This window comes from Armigeres subalbatus, chromosome 1 (assembly GCF_024139115.2).
Source record: "Armigeres subalbatus isolate Guangzhou_Male chromosome 1, GZ_Asu_2, whole genome shotgun sequence".
Taxonomy (NCBI): domain Eukaryota; kingdom Metazoa; phylum Arthropoda; class Insecta; order Diptera; family Culicidae; genus Armigeres; species Armigeres subalbatus.
The window spans coordinates 305,106,439-305,130,476 of record NC_085139.1 but is presented as its reverse complement, the minus strand read 5'-3'; the positions used below and the strand labels follow the sequence as shown (position 1 = coordinate 305,130,476).

The window sequence follows — 24,038 nt, the reverse complement described above, 5'->3', positions numbered from 1 at the left end:
ATTCGTTATTCTTTAAAATCAATCCGATGTAAATGCATCGCAATTTTTTATTATATAATTTTAAGAAAGGTTTTTAGTTTTTGCCAAATGACTAACATCTTGATTTATTTTTATCTGCCATCATTCCAGAATGGACTACGTGATTCCAATGATCCCACTCGGACTCAAGGAAACCAAAGAGGTCAGCTTCATGGAACCCTTCTCGGATTTTATCCTGGAGCACTACAGTGAAGACTCGTCGGTGTACGAAGATGCCATCGCTGACATCACCGATACGAGACAGGTTAGTGGGAGTCGATCATTCCAAACCCTACAGATCTGTAAATCATATTTTTTTTCTTACCATTTCACGCAGGCCGCCAAAACCCCCACCCGAGATGTTCAGGGCGTGGCACTTTTGTTCCGCTACTACAACCTTTTGTACTACGTCGAGAGACGATTTTTTCCGCCCGATCGAAGTCTGGGGGTTTACTTCGAGTGGTATGACTCGCTGATTGGTAAGTTTCCATCTCTCTTATTTATTGCCATTACTATTAATTTATTTATTCAATTTAAAACCAGGGGTCCCGTCCAGTCAACGGACGGTCGCATTCGAGAAAGCCTGTATCCTGTTCAACCTGGCCGCCATCTACACGCAGATCGGAGCCAAGCAGGACCGCTCCTCGGAGAAGGGCCTGGACTCGGCCGTCGACAACTTCCTGCGGGCGGCTGGCGTGTTCAAGCACATCTACGACACCTTCACCAACGCGCCCTCGATGGATTTAAAACCTCAAGTACCTGATCCTTCAATGGGGATTTATTTCTGATTGTCAAACGGTTACTAACCTGCGGTGTTTCTGTTTTAGGTCCTAGAAGTGCTAGTGGCACTGATGTTGGCGCAGGCACGTGAGTGCCTGTACGAAAAACTTTTACTACAGCTAGAAGAAATGACCAATTCCGATTGCAGTTCGGTAAGCTCCGACATATTGATTACTGGACGTTAGTTCAGCATTAACTGGTATGAATTTTATTTTAGCTCCAACGCAATCTTTCCGGGGAGGCTACCCAACTGACGATGGAGTACCGGGAGATTCATCGAATAATTCAGAGTAACGAGGCGCACACATTTTTGCCGGAGTCTTGGGCAGGGCTAGTTCCCCTGAAGTCCGAGCACTATAAAGGTAAGTACTTTTTGGATAAAGTGCTCATTTGAAGCCAGATTCTAATTACATTAAACGATTGGGCTGATTCATTAATGAAATCGATATTTCGATATTTTATTTCAGCGATTCCATGAAAACAGAATATAGTGATTTTGGAGAAATGAAGATTTTAGAATATGTGGGCGAAAACTGGGATGAGGGTAATTTTTGGGTGTCTTACCCTAGATTCGTATTTTTCGTTTCGCTCCTAGGTTGACCATTTTCAGAATAGGGTGGTCAAAAAAATGGCGTTTTACAAAAAAAATCTTACCTTTTTTTAATCAATTTTGGTATTTTTTTTACACGAATGAAAAGATTTCGAAAATAATAAGCTTTCTTCTTCTTCTTCTTCTTGGCATTACATCCCCGCACTGGGACAGAGCCGCCTCGCAGCTTAGTGTTCATTAAGCACTTCCACTGTTATTAACTGCGAGGTTTCTAAGCCATGTTACCATTTTTGCATTCGTATATCATGAGGCTAACACGATGATACTTTTATGCCCAGGGAAGTCGAGACAATTTCCAATCCGAAAATTGCCTAGACCGGCACCGGGAATCGAACCCAGCCACCCTCAGCATGGTCTTGCTTTGTAGCCGCGCGTCTTACCACACGGCTAAGGAGGGTCCCAATAAGCTTTAAGATGTTTAATAAACCAACGACTATACACTACTCTGCAATAGTATGGAAGCGAAAACATAAGTAGCAACACCTGCTTTGAATATTGCAACACCCCAAAAAGTTTAGCATCACTCCAGTACTTCTATATTCGTTATATGTATCATCGGATCTTTTCCATTTTAAATTATGATACCTTCAACAAAATTGTTCACAACGTGCATTAGGAAGGAAGACGATTCAGCTTCCTAGGGTGCATTGGTCACCGGGTGGACATCCGGATGATACGGATTTTAAGACACGTGTTAAAACACCACTTCGTAAATTCATACATTCCAGCGAGAAGCAAAATTTGTTTTCGTGATAGCAATATGACAGAAAAATCAATTCTGAGTGACGCTTACTTGAACCCTGGTGGTCATCTAGTGGTCCTCCAGGAGTTCCGGAACATCCAATCAGTTCATAACTTTTAGTAATTCGTCCCAGGAAGCTGCGACATTTTCTAAACCGCTTGATGTAGCAATGTCAGAACAAAATCAATGCATGCATCACTCATTGATAGTCTTTTTGATAACATAGTTCTTATAATTTAACGCACTTTCTTTCATTCGCATACCGTTTTTTGAAAATGTAATGCTAATTTTATAGTTTAAAGTAGGGACGTTCCGATACTCCAAAATATCGATATTTGATTCGATACGATAATCGAATCAAAGTATAAACGATATATTGGAATGAAAATATCGATATATCGGAAAATCATATGATATTTCAAAATACTTAAAATATATCTGTTGTTGTTATTGTTTATATTCTATCGTATTACTCATTCATAAAAACAATTGAAAATTATTTTTCCTAATTAGTTAGACAACTATGCATCTATAGTTGTTTGCCAATCCAAAAATCATGACAATCATCGGCGACGGCGTTCATCGTTTTTGAGAAAAAAAAATTTGAATAACAGTTTGGGAAATTTTTTAATTCAAGATGAAAAAATCAATAAATAAATAAACAATGCCTCAGAGGCGCCAGAGGCGCCGTTACGTTCTGAGACGTGGGTAGGACAAACTGGATTGTCGAATCTATTGAATACTTTTAAAGACTTTCCGAAGATCCCCTAGACATTTCTAGACATTTTGTCAGACATCCTCAGATAAGTTATATATTCCCTGTTAAGACAGTCTTTAAATTTAATAAAATATTTGATGGTCTCAAGCAAATATCACTAACTTCTAAGAACTCGAACCTTTAGGTGCCTTTAGAAATATTCGGAAACAGCTACGATCTATCAGTGAAGCTTATGATCGTCCAAAAATCTCTAAGGGAGTTCTATTTACAGTACTATTTACATTTTTCCAGTTTTCTTTCTAACTTCTTAGAATTTATGCAAACGTGGGTATATTTGTGATTCCTGCAGATTCCAATAAACTCTTAGAAGCTTTCAACATTTTTCTCTCTCATAGGCTTACTACCAGACATCCGCATGGACTACAATCATTATAAAATGCATATTTCTGCGATTGTTCTCTCATATCTTTGCTTCTTTTCTCAACTTTTGGTGACGTGCTCGGCAGTCTATTTACTACCGCTTCTGCCTTATAGACAGGAGGTTTGGCGAAGACTAAACAACTACATCACATAATGTCAAATAAATAGGCTACATTTTTTTTTTAATGAATCTTCGATCCATAATTTTGGTTATCTGCCTTATCAACCCAGACAACCAGAATGCATGCATAATAGAATTGTTTTTCTGTTATGCGATGCCTATGCACACAAATTTCATCGCTTACCAGTCGCGAAAACGCTTTTTGCGTACAAAAGTGGAGGCGATATATGTGTATTTCTTATCCGACGTTGAACGGCAGTGTATGCGATATGTACGATTTTTCTGCGAGTTTGTTCGTTATACATTGCGATGTAGTTTGTGATAACAAACTCTGTTTGACAGAAAATCCGATTTCGTTTGAGTTTGTTTGCAGGAATATGCGATGTCAACATATGAAGCTGGAATAAACTCGCAAAATAGCCTATTGTGCGGGAAAGTTTATAAAACTGATGAGCTTCGCACCACAATGCGGTTTTGATGAAATTTGGATCGGTAAACGATTTTAATCGTACATTCTTATGCGATGTGTGGTTGTCTGGGAAGATAACTAAATTTCCTTTCCGTGCTAATGTTCGGATTCTGAGGTTTTCTTGGTCTCTAGTAGCAACAATAACCACACTAACATTTCTCTCCTTTCCCAACTAACTGGACCCGTATGTAGTGAATACATACCAGCCTTTATTCACTTGGATCGTAGCACAATTTACACAAGTTATGATCACGGAGAAGCAACCATTGAAAAGTACAGTCAGTCTTAGCTAAGTTAAGCTAAGCTATATTCTTGTTTAGATATTCATCTTTTGATTACTTCACCTGTCAGTCTGTCAATTCTTATAAAATTTCAAAAATTCTCTGAGCCTCCCTGAACTAGCAGAAATAATTACGTACTTCCAGAAAATGTTCAACAAATATATGGAACAGCAGAAACTATTAAAAACTTGAAGACTTCTTGGAAAATTTCAATACATCATTAAGAACTTTTTAAAATGGAAAGAATTCTTCACAGACTCTAAGAAGTTTTTCGGAATAGATTTCTCCTTTCAAATCCCGGAAACTTCCACGACTGTCAGTTTTACCATTGATTAACTGTGAAACGTTCAATGATATTTTTTAGATCTAGAAATTAAAACAGTATTGATAGTATTAGATCTTTTAGTCATCCATATGGTATTTTCATACCATAATCATGGGTAGGACAATGCTTCGACTGTCCTACCCAGGTATTTCCATGCGTAAGACATGTCCTACTTGTCCCACCCACTCCCGGCGCCACTGCTCATTTCAATCAAATTTAATTGCCTATTTTCCGGGTATTGGACCACCCGACATGGACATTGATTTACAATGTTCTGTAAACTCAGATGTGAATATGTACATTATGTGAAAGATAATGATTTGAAAAATGTATTGACACGGCAAAGGCTGGGTAAAGCGTACCATTGGTACTTCGCGTACCTGCAGGAATAAAATAGACCCCATTTCGCAGTTTAGTTTAGAGTCCCTCGCTGGCACTCGGACGATGATCAGCCGCCCCTAACATGGAGAATAGACGCTCGATCAGATTTGCACCTCCGGAGAGAAGCAAATCCCTCCTTCCCTGTCGGCATACGACTATAGTTCCCACCGGGGTTGGTTACCCGATCTTGCTCGTGGCTGGTTACGAGGTTGCTCGTATCCTGGCCAGCGCCACGAGAAGGTAGGGATACAAGTTGCTGGGTAAAAGCAAAAGGCTAATAATGTAAGGTCCTTCAGAGGTCCGAACATCGACTCGGATCACTATCTTGTAGTTGCAAAAATTCGGGCGCGACTTTCCAGCGTCACGAATTCACGAAACAACAAAACGATGCGTTTCAATATTCAACGCTTGTTAGTTGAAGGAGTTGCTGGCGACGTCAACAGATTGCGGGAAAAAAATATACACGAAGCTGTGACTACAACAGCGCAGGAACTGTTAGGCACTGCACCACGACGCCAACGAAACGGTTGGTTTGAGGAGGAGGTTGAGGTTGATGAGGAGTGCCAGCGAGTGTTGGCTCGTACCCGTTCCAACAGAGAGCGGTACAGTGTAGCAAAGGTAAAATAGAAACGAATCCACCGCAGAAAAAAAGGCAACAAGAAGAGAGTGTGATAGCTGAAGCTCAGGAGAACATGGATAGAGACGATATGCGGAGGCTTCACCCGGTATGGATGGCGCGCGGTATAAGACTGCGCCAGTGCCTGCCATGTGCAATGACCGAGAGGGAAATTTGTTGACAGACAAGACTATGATGGAAGCCAGGTGGAAGAAGCACTTCGAAGATTTGTTGAACGGTGAAAATGAAGGAGTATTAAGGAGCAGGATAGAGATAGTCGGCGACGGTTAAGCTGTGGAACCACCAACGCTAGAATAGGTTAAGAAGGCTCTAAACGAGTTGAAAAACAGTTAAGCTGCTGGGAAGGACGAGATCCCGGTCGAGTTACTCAAACACGAAAGTGAGCAGCTGCATCAATCAATCCACCACATTATCCAGAAAATATGGGAGGATGAAGAATAGAATCTATAAGAACGGGCATAGACTAGAGTGTGCCAATTACAGAGGGATCACCCTTCTGAACTCGGCGTACAAAATCCTGTTTAACAGACTGAGACCACTTGAGGAGTCCTTCGTCGGCGAATACCAGGCAGGTTTTCGTGAGGGCCGATCAACGACGGATCAGATGTTTAGCCTGTGAATGATTCTTGATAAATTCCGGGAGTGCAACTTGCAGACTCACCATCTGCTCATTGATTTCAAAGCGGCGTACGATTTAATGGAAAGAAATGAGCTGTGGCAGATAATGTCCGAACATGGTTTTCCGGTGAAACTGATTAGACGTGCAACGCTGGAAGGCTCGAAATCAAGTATTCAGATTGCAGACGAAGTGTCAACCTCGTTTGTGACCTTAGATGGATTGATGCAGGGTGATGCACTTTCGAATTTATTGTTCAACATTGCACTCGAAGGCGATCTGGCGTGCAGATGAACGGCACTATCATCACACGGTCGCATATGCTCCTGGGCTATGCGGACGACATCGACCTCATTGGAATCGATCGCAGAGCAGTAGTGGAGACTTTAGTCCCACTGAAAAGGGAAACGGCGAGGGAGACCTTGGAACGCTTGTGACATGTGACAACCCAACAAACAACGACAATCCACAAATAAGCATCTAGTTTGAATTATTGTTTATTTGTGATCTTTGTAGCTGAATAAAATGAATGCTGAATAATTCGCTAGACAGATTTCATTTCAGCATTTAATCTAACTAATATTCGACATGGTCTATTTATTTGTTTACTACCTTTATTTGAAGTCGAACTTGCGTTTTCGTTCTTTCACATTTCAGCACATTGGGGAAGTTTAACAATGTGCTGAACTAATGATTTTTAAAGTTCTCTGTTCGACTATGATGCGATGCTCTGAAAGGGTGATCGAATTGAGTTTGAATAGTAAGTTAATAAGCAAGCATTAGAAATCCTTCTTAACCTTTGGCCTTCTTAACCATTGGATTTCACATTTATCTGATCTATCGCACAGTGGGAAAAAACATTATGCTTTTTCAGTTTGAGAGAAAATCTGGATTCTAGATCTGGAAAATTTGATTTATAGGAAAATAATTATTTGTTTTCAAGACATGCTTTTTATATTCGTGATTTATTAAGCTGTCGGAGATTATAACGAACAAAACTTCTGGAGCAATGAAAAAAAATCATGCATTCATACGGAACTAAATTTACTAAAAGCCGGCTTAACGCCGTTAAATAACATCGGAAAATTATTGAATCTTTGGTGTGTGGAATGAAATATTAACGCATGGTTGTTGATATTTATTGCGGCGAAATTGGAATAATCATAATCATATCGCAACCGTTTATCAAGAGATACTGAGGAAGGTCGAATAAACATTGATTTTATTTTCATAAATTCATAGATAGCATTAAGGACGCATTTTATTTTATCGTTTATCGACATTATTTTTACGTAGTTTTTCTAGTGTGCGATGGTTATGACTGGCTGAACAATGGTTGAAATAAAAATCTTGTACAGTTATTAACAAACTGTAGTTTGACAGATCGACTATATTGAATAAGAGTCCAATTATGATTCATATTCAGCAATAAGATTATTTATGTTATGCATTGAGTGAGCCATATCTAACAAATCAAGGATGGCGTGGATGGCAACGTTACCGGCGGATGATCAAATGACAGCAGTTCGAGACCCGATTTAGGAAAATTTTAAAATGATTATAAAATGATAATTTTAAAATGAAAATAGCAATTGCTTCAAAATACGTCCATTGGAGATCTTGATGATGTTACCTTCTATGCGTTATTATTTTCGAAGAATTCGCATGTAGCTGAATTGAGGCTTAGTTAAAATGCTTATTAAAGGTTTAACGAAACAGTTAATAAAGTTGTTTTTCAAAATAAGATGTTGTAGTTGTATAACTTCGCCAAAATTGTGTGAACAAAGCTTGAACAGAAGTTGTGATAAGAAATAGTACAGACATAATTCAACACAGCGCTGAATTAAATCATCACACTGATGTTAGTTCAACTAGTGAATGTTTGTTGGGAATGACGTTACCCGTGAAATGAAAAGACGTATTTCTGCTGCGAATAGGGCTTTTTACGGATTACGTAACCAGCTTAGGTCCCGCAACATGCTGTCGGAAACGAAATATGCTCTATACAAAACCCTGATTCTACCAGTGGCCCTTTATGGACATGAAGCATGGACGTTAAAAGAAGCCGACCGGAGACCTTTCGTGGTTTACGAGCGAAAAGTGCAGCGTACAATACTCGGAGGGAAACTAGAAAATGGTGTGTGGCGTTCGGGGAAACTGAAGGAACATCGCCCAAGACCGACGATTATGGAGCTCTACAATATGCCAGGTAAAGGTGTATCGACGCTGTAGCCAACCAGATACCCAGGTAGGTATTACGCAATGCGGCCGGGCCGACTTTTGAACAGTACAACTTGCCCACAGACGCACATAGGAGTACGTAGTATAAAAGCGTGGCCAAAACTAAGTCAATCATTTGTTCTCTTTGTATTGATGTAGCAGTGATATATGACCACTGCACTATGGTCCAGGAAACAGATTTACGCGGAAAGATACGCCAAAACTATATTTTTTAGAAAAAAATTTTGTTCTACAAAATTGTTCGAAATAGTAAGGCCATCATTATGGTGCTACCAAAAAATAGGGTGGCCCATCATATAAAAAAAAATAGATTTTTTTTATTTCTCGGAATATTGACATGTTATGTTCTACAAAGTTGTAGCGCAGCTTATTCCAATCAATTTTGCTAAGAAAACTTTTTCTGTAGCTCTTAAGTTGGCTGATTTAGAGCAATTTTACCTAATTGGATTAGGGTGTACCTCAAAAAAACAGTATTTTTTATCTACTTTTTTTGTTTTAGATTTCTCGAAAAAGTCGTGTTCAGGTGACTTTTAGAGCTCAAAAAAATGCAACTTTTTATTGGTAAATATGGTCAATATCTTTTTCCGATCAAAAGTTATAATCGTTTTTCTGTCAAAATTACATTTTTTCATAAGTTGATATCTCCGGTTAGGGCGAACCAAAAAAATATATTCATACGGCATCTGAAAGAGGAACTCATATTCTTTATTGTGTCAAAAAATTGGGGATATGTTATTTTTTTATCTCAAGTTTAACCAATTTTACTAAAATCATGTTTTTTCAAATAAATTGATTTAACTCGACAACGGAAGAAGATACAGACAATATTCTTATAGCAAAACACGCGTTTTAAAAAGCCCCAAAAGTCTTCAGAAGGTGACATACGTGAAAAATAAAAATTGAAATGAGCAGATCATAAATATTGTTTTTTAAGGGACACCCTAATCCTGGTAAGTAAAATTACTCTAAACAAGTGAGCTTGAGAGCTACATAAAAAGTTTATATAGCAAAGTTGATTGGAAAAAGCTGCGCTACAACTTTGTAGAACAGTTTATGTCAATATTCCGCAAAATAAAAAAAAAAATAAAAATTTCACATTTTTATAAAATGGCCCACCCTATTTTTCGGTAACTCTATAATAAGTATCCAGAACAACTTTGTAGAACAAACTTTGTTTCTTAAAAGTATGCTTCAGACCGAAAATGCATCTTTTCTCGTAAATCTTGCAATACGATGATAATGATAAAACTTATAAAAAGTGTTAAAGCTGTAGATTTTTTAGTTTTAATTTTTCACGAATGTTATGTTCTAATGACTTTTGGGGCTTTTCAAAACGCGTGTTTTGCTATAAGAATATCGTCTGTATCTTCTTCCGTTGTCGAGTTATAATATTTTTTTTGAAAAAACATGATTTTAGTAAAATTGATAAAACTTGAGATAAAAAAATAACATATCCCCAATTTTTTGACATAATAAAGAATATTAATTTCTCTTTCAAATGCCGTGTAAAAATATTTTTTTGGTCTGCCCTAACCTGAGATATCAACTTATGAAAAAAAATGTAATTTTGACAGAAAAACGATTATAACTTTTGATCGGAAAAAGATATTGAGCATATTTACCCATCAAAAGTTGCATTTTTTGAGCTCTAAAAGTCACCTGAACACGACTTTTTCGAGAAATCTAAAACAAAAAAAGTAGATCAAAAATACTGTTTTTTAAGGTACACCCTAATCCAATTAGGTAAAATTGCTCTAAATCAGCCAACTTAAGAGCCACAGAAAATTTTTTTTAGCGAAATTGATTGGAATAAGCTACGCTACAACTTTGTAGAACATAACATGTCAATATTCCGAGAAATGAAAAAAAAAAAATTTCTAATTTTTTTTATATGATGGGCCACCCTATTTTTCGGTAGAACCATAATGATGGCCTTACTATTTCGAACAATTTTGTAGAACAACAGTTTTTTCTAAAAAATATAGTTTTGGAGTAAAATGCATCTTTCCGCGTAAATCTGTATCCTGGACCATAGTGCACTGGCGGGGTCAGTTATTGTTATTTGATAGAGCACCACTTGGCACAAGTACGCTGCCTTTGAGAACTACAGCGTGCTTGCGACGAGTGGTGCCTACCTCTGAGTATTATTTTTATGATAATCTTCATTCTTCATTTATTACTTACTAAATTCTCCGGAAAGATGTACCGTCAACTGGGGGAAGATGATCATTGAGGTGAAGATGATCATTTGATGTGTCAGTCAAAAGTGCCAAATGAAACGGTAGTCAACAATATTCTCCGTTTAAGTAATGTTACCGCTAGGTAGAAATCCGAGTTTTTCGAATATAATCATGAAAATGTATTTTGTGGAAGAAAGAGAGAGATAGTCATAAATGACGCTATTTTCGTTTCAAATATTGACTTCGTAGACTTCTTTACGTAGTAAATTCAACATTCATACAAATAGCCTAGTGTATTTTGACTACTAGGTCATAATGATTTTAGTAGAGCTGTCTTGATCAACTTCACCCCAAACACGATTACTCAAAGAATGTGTGATAATTTAATTTATTTTAATAAATGCGAATGCATTTCAGAAAACTAAAGTTGTTGATTATTGCAACGTATAGCAGTACATGTTTTGAAAATATTTGTTTCGATTTAAAATGTAAACACACATTGTTATTGCATGTTTTGTCTTAAAAATGATCATCTTCCCCCCAGTTGACGGTACTTTGTTTATTAACTTCGACTATGTAAATTTATCATCGGATAAAAGTCCCTGGATAATGCATTGATATTACACTGGAGCAGATCAAATAAATTCGAAGTGCAAATCAACCGCTTAACAACTTTTTACATCCGGAAAATGCGTATGCTTTTTATGGATCGTTCATCAAAGTCTAACTCTTCTTTGGAAGCAACCATTTATGTAAACTTAGTGGCTCAAAATCATAAATACTTGAATTGAATATTTAGAAAATTCTAACTTTTCTAAGCAAAATTCACTATATTCAAATAAAAACAAGTCACGATTGCGTGAAATGTTTTTCGTGTAGCTTATTAAGAAAACTCTTTCCGACGCTAAAAATTTGATTGCTTGATCGTTTTTGGAACCTAATCAAAATTTTTATTTTGTAAATCATATTGTAAAAAAGGTAGAAAAAAGCTACCAATTAATATCATCATTAAATATCACCTGAAAACAATTTTAGATCGAATCATGCTTGAAAACGTTTTACATACCCTCATTATTAGTACCTATTGATTTACATCTTGAAAATCTTAAAAATTCAGAAAAACACGATAAAAGGTGAATATTTTTTTATGGAAAATTGCGATTAAATTGGCATGTAAATAATTGTGAAGTTTTGGCAGCCAGCATTGCTTACAAGATTGTTCCAAAGTTGCCATGGCAAGTTAGTATTACTATTTGAGAGTACAAAAACGAAAAATAATATGGGAATATCTAAAAGAAATGTTTTTGACTTTTGGCCAGGATTTGGGCTGAAATACTCCTCAGTGAGACGGTTTGACTTTACTCCGACCGCACCAAATTTCCTGGGGGCGGAATTAAAGTTCAAGACAAAATTTTCAAAACGACTTATCTGCTTTTGTAAACAAAGATTCAAACGACGATTTGACGAATCTGATAGCTCTCCCACGCAAACCAACACCACTAATAGGTAGGTGAAGGTTTCCGCTACCTGTTGATGATGTTGGTTTGCGTGGGAGAGCTATCAGATTCGTCAAATCGTCGTTTGAATCTTTGTTTACAAAAGCAGATAAGTCGTTTTGAAAATTTTGTCTTGAGTTGTACAACATGCTGGAGCGTGTATGTGGCCTCTTATGGAACGTACACACCGTCAAGCAGTTTGACCAACATTGACTCCACCTCTCGTTTATTCAAACATCCATCAAGTTTTACCAACAGCGGCACGAACAATCAATTTATTCGACCAACAATATAACACTTGAACGACCGAAGCGCCAACTTGAGCTCAAATTATCAACAAAATATATGGGGCTTTGTGCAACTTCACTACAAATGCTCAAACATGTTCGGCGTACCTTGACTCCGCCCCCGACAACTCAAACCAAAATCAAACCGTTTTAGTTTTTTTTCAACCGAGCCGCCAACTGTCAAATGGTTGTTCGAACAACTTCACACACGTTCAAACAAAGCAGCAACCAAAGCGTTTTCTTGGGGGTGGAGTCAATGTTTGTCAAACTGCTTGACTGGTGTGTACGCTGCATTAAGCACATCGGCGAGAATGCGTGTGCCTCCGATGAAGTTGAGAGATTTGCAGTTCCTCGAACCGAGTACCCAATCGGTAGTCCCTTTTCGTCGCTGTGGTCTTCACCGATTGTTCCGGTCCTTATTCTCTCGCTGATTATTTGTTGCTTGTTTTTTTAAAGCTGGATTGCAGGGCACAGTGGCGCCGTGAGTGGGTAGGACAAGTAGGACATGTCCTACGCATGAATGTTCCTGGGTAGGACAGTCAAGGCATTGTCCTACCCATGATTATGGTAAGAAATATTATCTTGATAATTATTGCTATAGGGGGAATGACGGCTTTGGCAGGTTTTGTTCTATTATTGGCAGGTTTTTTTATGACTGACTAGGCTCAAATTTGGCCTAAGTATTCTTTGCATATCAAAGAATATTGTGGCCAAATTTCATAAAATTTGGTCGACAAAAACCCCCCTGACAATAATAGAACAAAACCTGCCAAAGCCGTCTTTTCCCCTACATACTGTCTGATGGGTCTGACTTGTATGTATACAAAAATGACATCAAATATTATGCAGCTTAACGTAGGTAGTTTTGTATGAAGTCATTGTCTGACTAGATCTGAGTGTTACCAAAGGGGATATCAAACAGAGTTCAAACACTAATCATAGAGGTTTCTGGGATCCTTGAGTAACATACTGGTGATTACTTATAAGACTCAACTGACCCCGGAACTACTCAGTGCCAAAAGAACACTGTCCTAAACCCCAAGCCGCTAGTCTAGCTTCGGCAGCTTAGCGGGGGCGGGCGCCGAAGGCCGCCGTATGCGGCTCGAGGAGGTCCAACGAGTGCGACTCACAAAAGTCGTGGATGTTGCTGACATTGACTGGCAGTGATGGATTGTCGCAAACGAGCGTTGCCGTGGTCGACGATTGCTGCCAGATTGTGCGGCTCGGGAATGCCGATGGATTGATGTTGCCGTGCGTTGCTTGGCCGACAATAATAGCCAAATGGTGCGGCTCGGGAATGCCGCCGGCGATGATAATCGGCGAAAGACCGATGGATTGATGGCGATCGGCAAGGTGGATTGTCGCCAACTATCTAGCGTTATGCAGCGTACACACCAGTCAAGCAGTTTGACGAACATTGACTCCGCCCACAAGAAAACGCTTCGGTTGCTGCTTTGTTTGAACGTGTGTAAAGTTGTTCGAACAACTATTTGACAGTTGGCGGCTCGGTTGAAAAAATTAAAACGGTTTGATTTTGGTTTGAGTTGTCGGGGGTGGAGTCAAGGTTCGCCGAACATGTTTGAGCATTTGTAGTGAAGTTGCACAAACCCCCATATATTTTTTGAGTGTTGGTGCTCAAGTTGGCGCTTCGGTCGTTCGTGTGTGATATTGTTGGTCGAATAAATTGATTGTTCGTGCCGCTGTTGGTAAAACTTGATGAATGTTTGAATAAACAAGAGGTGGAGTCAATGTTGATCAAACTGCTTGACCGTGTGTACGTTCCATTACGTGGGTGACGATTATGGCTGGATTGTGCGACTCGAGAAAGCCACTGGTGATGGGAATCGGCAAAGGCCGATGGTTTGCTGCCGCCGTGGGTTGCTTGGCCGACGATAGCCGGAACGCCGCCGGCGATGGTAATCGATACTCCCGCGAAGGCGGCGGTAAAAAGATTCCGAAGCTGGCTCAAAAAACGTGCGGATAACGAGTTTCACTGTCCCACTCCACTGAACATATAAAAAATCGTGGATTTTAACTCCACGCGGACGAACAAAACGGACTTTTTAATAAAACTTTCTCTCCTACCTCGGTACTCCGTAGCACTCTATAGCCAAATCTAATATTATATATTAACAATATAGTCCACTCTTGCTCAAAACAGGCGAACACGGCGGTCGAACTATTTCATCGAAGCAACGCGTGGCGGCGCATCGTTGCCTTCAATTCGACGCTTTGCGAAGTTCATCGTTGCTTCCGAAACAATCAAAACAAAATGAAATGCTAAACGTCATTATCTTTTCGATTTATTGGAAAAAGCTACCCTACCCTCCGAAAAATTAAATTTTTCTGACGTTTTTTATTTGGGATAAAAATTCTGATGGATATACTCGTTTTTACACACAGCCCATATAACAATTAGAAACATATAAAAAATTAGTGCTTCTGGTGGCTACCTTTCCGAAAACCTTAAATGGCTGTACTGCCGTCATACGCATATTTGTCCCATATTTGCTGGGATTCCCTATATACATGGGACAATTATGCGTATAACGGCAGTTGTACATGTTGTACAACTTTGACTCCGCCCCAGCAAATTTGGTTCGGTTCAAGTAAAGATGGACCGTCTGTGGGCAAGTTGTACTGTTCAACAGTCATACAACTTGCCCACAGACTAGACGGACTAACTCTACTCCGACCGAACTGAATTTCCTGTGGGCGAAGTCAAAGTTGTACAATATCATGTAGGAGCGTGTATGGGGCCCAAAAACCCAGAGTTTTTAATAGGTATTTACTTTGTTGGGTCGTGATCGTTGTTGTTCTTAGTTTTAACATATTCTTTTCAAAAACGTTGAGCTATCAGTAACAGCTGTACAAACCTAAGTACAAACACAGAAAAAGAGTAGTATTTATTTATTAAATATTAGTATTTATTTAATCCTGTCATAAGACGAGTTTCAACAATCCCATTGAATTCCACCACTTAATTGTATCCTGACAGATACGTATTTCGACCTCAACAGTAAGGCTAAAGTCGAGTCAAGTACAAGACACTGAAGACGGCCTTACTGTTGAGGTCGAAATACGTATCTGTCAGGATACAATTAAGTGGTGGAATTCAATGGGATTGTTGAAACTCGTCTTATGACAGGTGAAAACATTCCACTAAAAAGCTCAAAATAATTTTCTTATCATTTATTTAATACTAGCAGACCCGACGAACTTTGTTTCGCCTAAAATTGCTTTATTCTCTTATTAGTTATTAAGTTATGCAGTAATTTGTTTTTTGTTTGTATGGGAGCCCTCCCTTCTAGAGTGGGGAGGGGTCTCAAACCATCTTAAGAACCTTCCCCGGCCCCAAAAACCCCTGCATACAAATTTTCACGCCGATCGGTTCAGTACTTTCCGAGTCTATAAGGTTCAGACAGACAAAAATTCATTTTTATGTATATAGATTAAAGATTAATGTATTCGTACTTTTCAACAAATAGAAAAACATACAACCTTTAGTTCTAAGGACGCCTCCCCATCAGTCCTTCCGGGGTCTTCAGAGCCGATCTTTGTCCGGGAATCTTCCTCGGATAGCACTTGCCGAAATCGTTGCAAGGGGTCCAAAGCAATCAAATTGCGCCTAAGGTCCTGGCATCTATTCCAGTTTCTCTATTTATTAGCTCGTTACCGAAATACTTCGATGAGTCAGAACCTTTCTCAAATATTCTGTCGAGATCTGTCAACAATCAACATTCAAGGTTACTTTGATCGTTTTTACTAGAATAGTTAGACTTCTAATCATCAGTTGGCGCTGCACTACAGAAAAGTTGTTCGCCAGCGGATTGTATGGGATAATAGGGTGGTTCAAAAAATCGATTTTGCTCCACAGTGCTCATCTGATTCTTTATCATGTTCTGAGTGTCCTCTGAAAATTTGAGCTCATTTGAAATAAAACTGATTTAGCACAAGCGATTTCAAGTTTGCATGCAAATTAGTATGGGGAAATTTATTTTTTCATTATACTGTTAATAAAGCTTCCCCATGAGGCGCAGGTTAAAAGAAAACCTACATAGCTGAAAACAACAGCTTTCACCCAACGAAAACCGCATGTAGATTAATCGCCCCAATAATTAGTAATCGATTTTAATACAGGTTGCGAATCTTCAGACATGATCGTTAAACTTCATTCAGGGCATCACTGAAATGTGCAGTGCAACACAGTAGCCTGAATTTGTGTGTGCTATCTTTCGCGCCACGAGCAGCAATGTTGCCTGTTGAGGAGTTATGCAATTAACTCCAGAAAACCACAGTATAGATTAAATTCGATTACTAATTATTGGAACGATTAATTAAGATGCGGTTTTCAGTGAGTGAAAGCTATTGAGTATTCCTTTTAGCTATGTAGGTTTTTTTTTAACCTGCGCTTAATGGGGAAGCGTTATTAACAGTAGAATGAAAAAATAAATTCCCCCATACTAATTTGCATGCAAATTTGAAACAGCTTGTGCTAAATCAGTTTTAATCCAAATAAGTTCAAATTTTCAGAGGACACTCAGAACATGATAAAGAATCAGATGAGCGATGTGGAGCAAAATCAATTTTTCGAACCACCCTAATGGGATAATGAAGAGTGGGCTATCTTATCCAGCTTTCTACGCTAGCCATAATGGCGACTACTATAATAAAATCTGACAGTAACTGTTTCCGACGCTGAACTAATCTCGACGCTGGTAGCTTAGTAACCATTTTTGCATTGTTTGTTATTGTTGTAGAAAATTTAACGGCTCGAGGAAAATAGAGAACGTTTGTTGTAGAAAGCTTTTAATCTTCAATAATACTATGGTTTATATAACAAATAATGTGCATTTTTTTCGTTATATTATAGGCAACAATATTTCTAGTACGCGCGTTGGGACCCTACTGATGATTTTCAAAATAGGCATGTATAAATGCAGTGGAAAACCGATATTGAGATTTCAATACATTTATCCACTGAAATCTGCATAGTTCCGAGGAATTTACATTAAAATATGACGAGTGTCATGACCCGAGTGACAAAACCTGTGTTTGTTTCAATAGTGCATATTGTTAACATTAGCAATTATCGTATTCTGGACTCAAAGTCGCCAGCCTAATCAATCAGATTTCCAAGTTCATTGATTTGCGTATCGAGAATTGCAGCAAGTAGTCTTTAATATAGGCAACTGATCGAATGCAAAGCCATGCTGCTCCACGTCGGCTTGCCGCATTTTAACAATGCATTTAGATGTTGATTTCAGTCAAAACTCTCCATTTCTATTTGTATGAATGTCCAAAAAATCAATGAACCATTGTCGAAATTTTGTTTTTATTTGTAATACCGCTCCCACCTTCCGCAAAGATATCAATCTATCACAAAATTCGTGTTTGCTCAAGGACATTGATTCAGGCGCTAGTAATGTTCATTGTCCAATCAATCGCAGGCATGGCGAAAACGCTGAGTTGGGTTGGTTAGTGATATTCCAGATATTCCACCCTTCAGCGGTACAAACGCATTAATGGTGAATGAACTATAATAAATCACAACTTCGAAAGAAACAGAAAAAAGAGCTAAGTGAGCTACTCCAAACTGAGTGTTTGAACGCGTTTAAATTTGAATATGAATTGTTCTGTGCTACATTAGGACCTTGGATGAGAATACACAGGATTTTGTTTTTACACGATTTTTTTTCGCTCGTGTTTTTGATCGTGTGACTTCAATTTGCCACCAAACTCTTCGCAACATCTCTCAAAAAATTCAGAATAAATCAAAGCAAAATCACATGATAATTAGTATACATTAAACATTTAGGATGAGTGAAAAATTGAGAAAATGTAAATCGTGTAAAAACAAAATCCAGTGTAGTTATGTAATTAAACTTCCCCTTAACCGGACGCAGGGGCCACAAAGCACTGACAGGAATTTGTATTTCCTGGAATAATTGCTTGAATCTGAAATATAAACATGCGTATTACATTTAGGTTAAGAAGAATAAGTTTTAAGCTTTTAAGCTTATTACAAATAATTTTCTCCATTTCTTTTTTCTTAACAATAAACAAACAATGTGAAAATGGTTGCTAAGTTAAGAACAGCGCCGAAATTAGCTTAGCGTCGGAGAGCGTCGGAAGCAGTTACTGTCAAATATATTTATAGCAGCCGCCATTATGGCTAGCGTGGAAAGCTGGATACTTTAAAATCTTTGGCCAAATAAAAACTGACTCCCGTATCTCAATCCAGATCTTTCTCCCCATCTATTCCTATCCTTTTGCTTTCGAACGCACGATAGTGGTTTCCGTTTTTTAACGTTGGTTTCCACGATCGCACATATCGACCGTGGGATTTTATCCATTAGTGCGTTTCGTAATTTCGACCACCCCGTTTAAAATGACCGTTTAGCAACCTAGCCCTAATATAAATATAGCTAGCCTAAATTTCGCACGCTCAATATCAAATCAATAATAACAAATGTTACCTGTTGGTAACATACTCTCAAGGACTCAAAAAAGTAATTTCCAATCCCAAAAGTTCTCTCCAGAGAAAAAAAAAAAACAGAAGTTGTAGGACTCAGAAATTGTGAATTTTTAAAAATTTACTAAAATTTTGCCAATTAATTATAATTATAGCACGTATAATTGGATTATTAGAAGCATACAGGAAAAAGTGTTGTAGAAACCGGAAGGACTTATGGAAATATAAGGAAACATTGACCTCTCTAAGACCACATAAAACCAAGGATTGCGTTCGAGTCGAATAGTTTGAATGAACAAGATTTAAAAATCTTTAATTTTGTGTACATGATGATTAAGACACTATTTTCAGCAATAATTTTGGAAAGAAGCAAAATCTAGCTCATAACATTCCTCAGAGATTTCTTCCTCTTTATTTATTTTATGGTCAGCCTCTTTAATAAAGTAAGAAAAATGTTTAATGGTTCGTGCACTTTTAGTACGCGACTCTTCACAAGCCACTGGAGGGCGTGGTGTACGTGATGGAATGTGCATTGTGCAATCGCTTATCAGCCGACGTGAAACACATTAAGTGCGCGCGTTTTTTAGCCCATTTTTAGCTTTCCAAGACGATTTCCTATACACTGCTATCCCAACTAAACTAAATACTGCCCTTCTCTCTCCTTATCTTACATTGATTGTGATCAGTATCGTTTAAACGAAAAAAAAAAGACTTGAAAATAAAAAAAAATCACAAATTAAGTGAGGACTCTGACCGGAAGGTCCTTTGAAGTACACATATTTTTTTTTATTTAATAATATTATTATTATAACATAACTTAGTTTTTGTCAATATCGGCGTTTCCCCTATTTGTCCTATCCACGACTTGGAACGTGGATGTGCCTCTTGCAGGGCCTGACACCAATCCCCTAAAATGTTGGTGGATCAACCATTTCACCGTTCCCTGGGCCTCGAACGATGATCAGCCGTTCCTAACATGGAGAACATACGCTCGATCAGATTTGCGCTTCCGGAGAGGAGCAAACTCGCTCTTTCCTGCTAGCATATGACCATATTGTTTTCCAACATTGTCTACCGGGGTTGGTTACCCGATCTTCCCTAAGGTTGCTCGTATCCCGGATGGCTCCACGGGGAGGTAGGGATAGGATTTGCTGGGTAAGCGGCTAAGGATCGCGAAATTGGATATGTTTTATTCCTTCAGGCACGCGAAGTAATGATGGTACACATTATACAGCATTTGCCGTGTCAGTCGGTACGTTAAAATGGTTCAAATTTCCACGAGAAGTTTTATTCAATTTCAAAGGATTTTTTTCTAGAAAAACAATTCTCGCGCTTAGTTTCATAGGAGCGTAACTGTATTGATCGATTTCTCTTCGTCGATGTTTTCTTTTTATTATTGTACTGAATTGATTGGTTTGGTGTGATAAAGGATGGTTGTATCTTGCACCAGAGTCAATAATCACGGTTGGAGCATTTGAAACAATTGAGTTATTAACAAAATATAAAATCGATTAAGAGAAATCGATCAATACAGTTACGCCCCTATAAAACTAAGGGCGAGAATTCTCTGCTATACAAAGTTTCTCGCTTGTTCCATAAACTGACTTCAATGAAACTATATTAAATTATGAACCACGTTTGAATCGCATCCATGATTTTACTGTATTTTTGTTTTGTTTTCTAGCCCTCGCCCACTACCACACGGCCAAATCAATCGACCCGGCGCTGCATACCTTCAAAACGAGCACCCCATCCAAATCATCCAAGCAGAAGGCAGCCCTCGGCAGCACGGCCAACCTCGTCAGTCAAAACCTCTCCCAGTCGCTGGACACGTTCATCTTCGACGAGTCCTCCCTCGAGGGGGACCTCAACCCAGCGATGCTGAAAAAGGCCCACCTCCGCGAGTCCCTCTCTAGTCACGAGGAAGCCCAACGGTTGCAGCGGATGTGCCGCGAGCTCAAGAACAAAATTGCCCTCACCAAAGTGCTCACCTACGCGCTGGAGAAAAGTGCCGAAGAGTTGGAAATCCTGGACATGGAACTTGACGGATCTGGCTATCTGGACGAGGACATCGACATGATCGACGTAACGCTGAACACCACCTCCAAGTACACCATCTCGCTTACCGGACCGGACTTCACCGCGTACAAAACCGAGGACCCCTTCCGGAGGCTTGGACCGATTGCGATCTTCTCGGCAAGGCGCCACTGGACTGCCCCGCGCTGCATCCGCCTCCAGAAGGGTAACTCGATGACGATGACCGGTGGAGGCACGCTGGATCGGCGTCGGTACAACAGCGCGCGTGACGGCAGTGCCAGTAGCAGTACCGGGGCCAGCAGCACCGACGGCAGTAGCATCGCCGGTGGCAGCAGAGGCAAGTGCCAGTGCAACAAGACCAATTACTACAACGACGTGAGGGCGTGCGATGTGTGCTTCAAGGACGTGTGCACCATCTCGGATGTGGAATTCAGGGCGAGGAACAAGCTGACACAGCTGCCGTCGAGCGAAGGAAGCGACTGCAGTGGCACCGGTGGCGATAGCTTCGAGAGTTTTGGCTTCCACGTGCGAGGCGATGCGCCGGTTATGATTTCAAACGTCGAGATAAATTCGTTAGCTGATGTAAGTTTTTTTTTAAATTGGTGAATATTTTGTTTGGATCATAATCGAATTTTGTTTTATCACACAGCTCGGTGGCATCAAGGAAGGAGATTTCATCGTGGAACTGTGCGGAATCGATGTCAAGTGGTACAGCAACCAGCAGGTTCTGAAACTGATCAAGAACTGCTCCAACAGTTTGGACCTGAAGGTCATAACTCCGATGGATCGGAACTATCTTAAGGTCAGTACGAGTTTCGTCAGTAGATAGGCACATTTAACTGAATAACAAGCTCTCAATTCTCACTCAACAGCCAATGGCCTCCACCCTGTCGAAGGGATCGATTTCAACGCTGTCCGGTAGCTCGTCGGGTGTGTCCTCCGGAGCGCCCAGTCCAACAGGCACCACAACCAACAAACCGCGCTCCAAACTTGGCAAGAACCGACTCAGCAGTTTCACCTCCGGCAGTTGGAACCCGTTCCGTCGAACGCAAAGTTTGGGTAAGATTTTCTAGGGGGTGACGAGACGGCGGACGAAGCGGAGCGGGCATTAACCTCCTGGCTGGTTTGTACAGAGAGATAGATACTACTTAAACCGCTTAATTCAATTGCGAATAAGTGCATAGCATTAGAACTACTTTAGAATTTGAGGAAAAAAACTTGGATGCCATCACTAAATAAATGCAGACACACTCATCTACCTCCCCCTGTCCCTTCGGAGTGGGAAGCTGTGGATGCAAGTAGTCGAATCGGAAAGCCTAATTTATGAACCTATTCTTTACAAACTATCGTAAGGTACTATTTTAAACCTCCTTCTAGCGAAACCAGGAAGTACTATTCTCTTCGCACGGAATATTTATTGTTTTAACTGAGCATTAGTTTATTGAAGATGATTTAATTTTAGTAATCCAGACACATCCAGTCGATATTGTGTACATTCGAGAAAAGTTGGATTAGGATAATCGTTACGGTAGCTGATTTCGTGACTAGGAATTCAAATAGAACAGCTACTAATGAAGGTTGTTTACTAACACTTTATATTCTATTACGTTGTTTTAGAGTCTATCATAAAAAGTCTTAAGGAAAGAGACATATTCCAAAAATGAACTAATCCATACAAACACAAACGAGAATAAGCAAATAAGCATGAATAAAGATTCCTGAATCAGACAGCTGTGTAGGTTTTTACTATGATCCGATTAGAACCCTTCTTCATTGCTATGAATTTTGTTTTGAGTTTTTAGATAACAGTGAAACTATGGACAAGGTTTCTAAGTTAATCGTTATATGCATTCGTAAATCATGCTCCACTGGACTGCCTTTATCTGAAAAAATGACGTATACGCCATTTTTCAAAGGTGGTGTTAACGAGTAGTACTAATCGAGCTCTTTAACAGAAAAGTGGAAATCATGTAGGTTGTAATTTGGCGTATACGTCTCTTTGTCAGATTACGGCAGTGGACAGATTACTAACTCAAGGTGTACTTGGGCTCACTGGTGACCGCCGATAACGATACCAGCAGAGAAATTCGGAGACGCATCATGGCAGAAAATCGTACGTACTTTGGACTCCGCAAAACGCTCCGATCGAATAGAGTTTGCCACCGTACCAAGCTGACTATCTCCCAAACGCTTTTTAGACCGGTAGTTCTCTACGGACACGAGAGCTGGACGATGCTCGTGGAGGACCAACGCGTACTTGGAGTTTTCGAAAGGAAAGTGCTGCGTACCATCTATGGTGGCGTGCAGATGGCGGACTGCACGTGGAGGAGGCGAATAAACCACGAGTTGCATGAGCTGTTGTGAGAACCATCCATCGTTCACACCGCGAAAATCGGAAGACTGCGGTGGGCCGGGCACGTAGCCAGAATGTCGGACAGTAATCCGATGAGATTAGTTCTCGTCAACGATCCGACGGGAACAAGAAGGCGAGCTGCACAACGGGCAAGGTGGATTGATCAGGTGGAGGACAATTTGCGGACCCTCCGCAGACTGCGTGGTTGGCGAAGTGCACCGAGCTAAATGGAGAAGACTTTTATGTATTGCACAGGCCACTCCGGCCTTAGTTTGCTAATAAATAAATAAAACAAAACTCAACTATATATCGCAAAAAACACGCCTGCATCTAAGACATGAGAAGCAATGGCTAGAGCAAACTACAAGAAATCAGTAGTAAACACTACATTGCTCGCTCATAGTTGTTTGTAGTATGTTCAAAGTATGTACTGTAGTTAAGTCTCTCCAAGCGACGTTTACTACTCAAAGAGTAGTAAACTTGAACTTGCTCTTTTTTTAGGTCATTTACTTACCAAAGCACACTCGCCGATCGATCCAGGTCTGATCATCTCAGCAGCCAAGGATCTAGCACAGAAAATGGATAAACTTCTGTCCATACTTACTAACTTACTTTTTACTTATGAATCCTGTACACACCGAGTGGGGCAAAGGGCTTTGTGAAACGAGGGCTGGCAGTCTGACATTCTACTCTCTTAGTAGGGCCGGGTGACACCGACTCGAACGGCGAGTGGGCTAATGGCTAGGCTGTCTTTCGTCCCATAAAGCCGTGGCGGGCCTTGTAGCACGCTGCTCAATCCTGCCATCCAGTTTTGCCTACTGGGTGCCCTTTCCTGACTTGCGCTGATCTGG

The 24,038-nt window shown here is 39.7% G+C and overlaps 1 protein-coding gene across 10 annotated transcripts in view; it reads left to right on the top strand.

The window, feature by feature from the left end:
* Positions 1–22,562, top strand: part of LOC134207867 (rhophilin-2) — a 334,965-nt gene extending 312,403 nt beyond the window's left edge. For all 10 annotated transcript variants that reach the window (XM_062683833.1, XM_062683834.1, XM_062683832.1 and 7 more), the window contains 8 exons: positions 130–283; positions 356–497; positions 562–773; positions 846–950; positions 1,016–1,160; positions 20,482–21,416; positions 21,484–21,636; positions 21,707–22,562. In XM_062683833.1, coding sequence (XP_062539817.1) covers positions 130–283; positions 356–497; positions 562–773; positions 846–950; positions 1,016–1,160; positions 20,482–21,416; positions 21,484–21,636; positions 21,707–21,907 — 2,047 coding nt within the window. In that variant the 3' untranslated portion in view covers positions 21,908–22,562. The remainder of the gene's footprint in view (positions 1–129; positions 284–355; positions 498–561; positions 774–845; positions 951–1,015; positions 1,161–20,481; positions 21,417–21,483; positions 21,637–21,706) is intronic.
* Positions 22,563–24,038: the final 1,476 nt, after the last annotated feature.